We start from the raw sequence: 6,116 nt of genomic DNA, 5'->3' as shown, positions 1-6,116 counted from the left end.
TTATTGTTGAGAATAGATTTCGTCAGCAGGATATAAATAACAGGGTTATACGAGGACACTAGGATGGGTAGAGATAACGATACTGTTTGCAGGATAAGTATAAGATCACTGCGACGATCAATAAATATCTCACATACCAATGATCCTATAAGAACAACACTTCCTGCATTAAGGAGTATTATTTTTATTGTGCTCTTTATTCTTTTAGCTCGTAGTTCTAAACTTCCTGGGATAGTTGGAGATCTCATTATGCTCCAAACAGTTAAAACGGATGCTATGGTTGAGAGAGAAGTCGGAATAATTGCCAATGTTTCCTCAAGGGGAATGTACAATTTATCGGTTGAGAATGGATTGATATTAAAAACTGTTTGAACGTTTATTTTCATCAATGTTTGCCTCCCTGGAGAATCGCAGATAAGCAAATAAGATAAATCGATCGCATAAAATAAGCACAAAACAACAACAAATATCTCAACCGCGGTCCTGTTGAGGATTCTCAGAGGATATGTGATTTGATACCATCTTGTGATGGACAGAACCGATGTTATGACCAGAGGACTGTAGATAAAGTACCACACCGCAGTTCCGGCAACTTTCTCTGGTATTGTAGCGGTCCTGTTGTATTTGTAGTAATCCATCTGGCAGAAATGGAGCTCGTGATCCTGATAACATTGTTCTTCTTTAGGTCTTAAGATTCCTATGGTAATAGTAATGGGAAGGAAAAGACCGGAAAAAAAATCTGTTGCTGATAGTAATATGTAAAGATCTCGAGCGATGGAGCGCTTTTTACGAAAGTTGTGTCTGAATACCAATGGGTTCAGAAGGATCGAGATCAGAGCAACCATATTGATGGTAATAACGATCCAGATGTCTGGTGATGTTAAACCACCCTCGCTTAGCAATGCCATTATATTGTTAGGTCGGAGAGCACTACACAAACAAAAGGACTATTTACAGGAAATGTGGGCCTTAGAATTAATAGCAAGGTTTTTTTTCGGATTCGTCTTCGCACATGTTACCATCCACCAGTCATTATTTGTCTAATTTTGATGGTTGCATCAGAATTCAAATCTTAGATCAAGATGCAGATGGAGGAAAAAAGTCAATAAAAGACTGATATGATGTCCATGTAATCCTTATAATTAGATTCTAGACACGTGTTACGACGGATTAGCGGCCGGAGTTGACCACGTTTCAGGATCATCAGCCAGTTTACGCCCCCAGAATGAGGACCTCCAGTTCAGGCCCTATCACACCGGCATGGCTTGAAGAGCAGGTAGATACTTGAACTTTACAACCTTGCTGTTATCAAGGATCGTGTAATTGCAATTACTTATTGATTTAATGGGGGCTGGGAAGTGAGTTGACCGCACTCAAGGATCATCAGCCTGGTAAGATCCGCGGCAGTGGGACCCCTAGTCCTGTCAAATCCTGTCACTCGACAGGGTTTAATAGATTAAGAGGCTGGCACGAAGAGCAGGCAGTTCAACTACTTTGCTCCCCCCACTGTGACCCAAACAACCGGGACTTGTTGCTTGGGCCGTTTCTTAGCCGATTATCCGAAAACGTGGTGTTTAATAAAGTTGATACATCTGTTAGTGTTACAAAGTTGACTTTAGCATTAGGTTGATACTCCAAAGTTGAAGTTGCTAAAGTCATAGTCTTTAGACATCCGGAAACTGTAAAAGTCTCGGACTCTTGTCCAGATGTCCGCATCAGTTGGTGAACGGTCATAAGTCCTTTCCCACTCCTCGGCTGGATCTTCAATGTCGATCACAACCGAATCATTGTGGTGCTTCTTGTTGGTAGTTGTCTGACAACTCACCACACAAGTGTTGTCGTTCTTCAATCTGTCCAAATCAACTAATGTTGAGTTGTTCCTCAAATATAGCTTTGATGGAAGCTCGGCGGCTTCCTTGGCTTGCTCACCTTGATTGCAACCGTATTCAGGAGGTGTGCAAACCTCATGTATCTTTGTCTGGTTCTCTCCTCAAGATACTGGAGATCCTCCATCAGCTTACCAGTATAGCTGATAGGTAAGCTGCTTTCCCAGCCAAAACAACAGAACACTGCTGTTCCTCATCCCATCGTTATAACGCCAAGTATAGCACCATAGCAATCAGAAATATGATTACAATGATTTCCATATTCATAATTCGTCGTTTATCAAAGGTAAGAATTGAGTACCTTTGCAGTCTGGTACTCTCCTCATGATACAGGAGTTCCTCCATCAGCTTGCTAGCGTAGCTGATAGGTAAGCTGCTTTGCCAGCCAAAACAACAGAACCCTGCTGTTCCTCCTCCCATCGTTATGACGATTAGAATCACCATAGCAATCAGAAATATGATTATAGTACCTTCCATCGTAACTATAGTCGTGGTTTATCAACCAAGCTTGGATTTTCATCCTTGTCCAAATCAACTTAAGTTGAGTTGCTCCTAAGTTAGAGCGTCTATTGCATTTGTAGCTCAGCACTCAGCAGCTCCAGATTGATATTCACTGTTCACGGTGTTGAAGAGGTGCATGAACAGCTCATGTACCGTTGCCTGGTTGTTTGTCGTGCATTAGACTGCTGAAAAAGATTGGAGGCTAGATAGTAGCTCCTAGTCCCAATCAAAATCAGCAGAATACTGCCGTCCATGCTCTTATAGCTCTTCAGTTAGTCCGGTCTTCTGTTTTATTGCATAATAGTATTTGGGATTCGATCACAATTTTTAAAAGATTAAATTCCGGACATGTGACGAGAAGCAACACGCTCAACTAAGAAGTGAGTCAAACTATGCATTCAGGAAAGGTTAATACATTTTTTACTCCTTTATCAAAACATATTCAATATTGTATATTTACCGAGCACGACTATATAGCTACAATCATCATTAATCGGACAACTTCACTTTCATTTACCTGATCTTCGACAAGGATCAAATTATTGTGGGCACAAGGTATTTCAACATTTTCTTGTAATCAAGCTTACTAGACTAGCTGTCTGAAAAATGAAACGTAACTATAGTATTGGCATGGCACGGGGTTTGCACGCGTATTATATTTAACGTTGCAGTCCGCAAGCGACATAAAAGTCTAGCAGGTGCAGTTAGCAGTAATTACGGCATGAATTATGACCAGGAATTGCATTACGGGTGTGTGCCGACGGCTAATGTTATGTGTAGGGATGAACGAATAAATTCTATTATTTAGAATCAGTAGTTACGAAATAAAATGGCCGGGGATGCAGCATGGCTAAAAAGAAAATCGCAAAATAAGAGCTTTGCGCGTGCGCATTTATACCATACTGAGCGCTGAAAAAGTACGATATGCGTTCCTTAAAAGTTTCGCGTGTTCCATCAAATCATTTCAGAAACTAAAATACCATGTGATCTCGACGTATCGGTTACATCACGTTATGCTACAATTGTTATTTGTTAATGTGGCTCACTTAGCTCTTGACGTTTCAAGAATTTAGTACAACATCACGCTATTCTGAACTTGAATAGTCTGAGAATGCAGTCATTTGAGTGGATTCATCGGGTGTCTGCGAAATTAACTTTCATAATTTGCACTTCAAATGTCTGAATAGATCTGAACGAGAAAGTACCCCTCCACTGAAATTTTAATTCTCCTTCACTCATCATTCAGTGCTCTTTCACAAAACATTCACGGTCCAGCGTAATTTGAAAAGTGGCTGTATGTTGGAAAGGGTTTGTCTCATTCAGGTTGGGCGCGGGCTTGGTAAATAATCATGAATTCTCACCTGTCTGAGGAACAAATTGAAAATTGAAAATTACCATATCACATGAAAATAAAAAGCCGTTTCTTTGATGATAAAATCTACTCGAATGGTATGAGAATACAACACATCGCGATAGAAAAAGCTCCATTTTTATCTACTGTCAAAATCTTAGTTAACTTTAAATAAGGCTATCGCTCATCTAAGCGTAATATAATTTAACAAACTCATAGAATTAATTTAGCTCCAGGTATGAAAATTGAAAGGTGTATGAACAGATATTTTATAAAACTTATTAAAATTAATGCTACCAGTTACCACTATCATACGTATTTACTCCTGCCGATCGAAAAAGATTATTTGATTACAAACTAAAAACTAATATAACTCGCTATTTAAGCTACAATTATCGAGCTTAACATTCCCATTGCCAAATTATACAAATCATCTGGTCATCACTGCAACGGTAAATTTTTCAATCATTGACTATCTTGTATCACTTTATGACGACATACTCACATAACACTCTTCGAAATTTCTGGCAGATATCCCCGATTTTCCGGCTCCAGAATTCTAAGAGGTTTTTTGACGCTCAGTAATCACCGACGCGATTCAGTGATCCCTTGTCCAATCATCTAAATCGGGCAATGCAACCGTAATTCCCAAATTACGTCCTCTAAAATTCCGTGATCGTAGCACGGTAAATAAGAAAATATTCAACGGACGACGATTCGATCCGTTTATCTGACATAAACTTGCATGCTTAGTACCATGCATAGGTGCTTGACTTAGATACTATCAAAACAACGTGATATCACGTGATAACAAGACAACAAACATTCTTCTGATTACCCGTGTTTAATTGTAACAAATAAAAACCGTTGTGAGGGTGAAGTATGTGAAGTATTTAATTTAAAATACCATGCACCTCACAAATACAGAATATCAAAACAAAGCTTATAAGAGAGCTGCACATCTTTTGAAAGAGAAGGGCCGTTAAAAACACAAAATCACAAAAAAAAACACATCCAAAATATGTAAGATTTCTCCTCAAAACAGGCAAACATTCTTTCACAGTTTTCTGATTTAGGTAAGGCTATATTAAATCACCTGCTCTCAGGGGAGGTAATGATATAATTACCCAATGTAATAATCACCACAAGATCTGAAAATCTACAACTTTCTGTGTTGATGGGAGTAACTGACTACTCTACTGTCTTAAAGTGTCCACACGTGCAACACAACGCACTTATCTACCTCATAGACAAGAGCGCCGTGCCGCACGTGCGCTCGACTCGAAACAGATTGCATCCTGTTCGGACGCACATGAAGCACCGTGTCACCCTCACGACGTTGACACCGAACTGTGGGCGCTGCTTGACGGTTCTCCTTGAGTCGTCGTCGTCGTCGACGACGTCGCGGCAACCAACGACGTGTACTGATCGTAACAACCATCGCATACTCGCACCGGGCTCTTTGTCTTTGTGAAGTTCAGGACGGCGGACTTTGCCGTGCAACTCTGGCAAAATATCTGAAATGTTTAACGAGTCATTAACTACAAATAGGATTACTGATTAGGTAGGTTTCTATATATAGCCCCACAATGAATATAATATGTATCTGAATATAATGGGTTATTGACGTCTGCTGCCACGTTGGAATTTAGCTAAAAGGATATGTTGATTAGCGCGGGGATACCCTACCCCCAATATTACACCCCTTAATTGTGGGTTTGTGTGAGAGACAGAGGCGCTCGATCAGGGCACATATTGACACAGCTCAACTTCCATTACGATATGATAATGATAAAACAGAAGAATTTGGCGCATAACACGTAATCTAATTATTGGTGGGACGAGGGTTGGGAAGAAAACTCCCGAGTTCCAAGGCAGATAGGAGAAGAACCGGAGTTAGTTCCGGCTAAAGATAAGCTCGCGGAGCTTGCCAGCTTATCTGGTTCATATCATGTTCAACGGTACTAATAACACCATACAGTCAACATGTGTCAAGTTCCGTTTTTAGAACCCTGTTCTATCTCTCTCTCTCTCTCTCTGTCTTGCAAGAAAACTCGACATATATGTTTTAAACAGGTGTCAATTGTTACGCATAGTCCTGGGAATTACAGTAATACAGCTTCAAACTAACGTGACTTACGGCATGTTTAAATGCAAATTATACAAGCCATGGCCATTTCTCAGACATATCATGCATTAAATTAAGGGAATTTATCACAACTTGTCGGAGCACATTATTGAGAGTAACCGTCAAACAAATCCTCACATTAAGTTTAATTATGGAGGCAGAAATAGCGGGAAAATCTGGGTTTGTAACCTGGTTACAATAAAGATACCGCTTAAAGTTAACCTACTTAGCTAACTTAGTTATGTCTGAA

General features: G+C 39.9%; 1 protein-coding gene across 2 annotated transcripts in view; it reads right to left on the bottom strand.

Annotated features, from left to right (window-relative positions):
* Positions 1-3,805: 3,805 nt before the first annotated feature.
* LOC134823380 (lateral signaling target protein 2 homolog) overlaps positions 3,806-6,116 on the bottom strand; it is a 31,912-nt gene continuing 29,601 nt past the window's right edge. For both annotated transcript variants that reach the window (XM_063834834.1, XM_063834835.1), the window contains exon 13: positions 3,806-5,255. In XM_063834834.1, the coding sequence (XP_063690904.1) occupies positions 5,070-5,255 (186 nt within the window). In that variant the 3' untranslated portion in view covers positions 3,806-5,069. The remainder of the gene's footprint in view (positions 5,256-6,116) is intronic.

The sequence above is a fragment of the Bolinopsis microptera genome, chromosome 11 (assembly GCF_026151205.1).
Source record: "Bolinopsis microptera isolate Bmic1 chromosome 11, MBARI_Bmic_1.0, whole genome shotgun sequence".
In the NCBI taxonomy this organism is placed as follows: Eukaryota; Metazoa; Ctenophora; class Tentaculata; order Lobata; family Bolinopsidae; genus Bolinopsis; species Bolinopsis microptera.
Note: the sequence above shows the minus strand (reverse complement) of the source record. Positions and strands in the feature narration are given on the sequence as shown.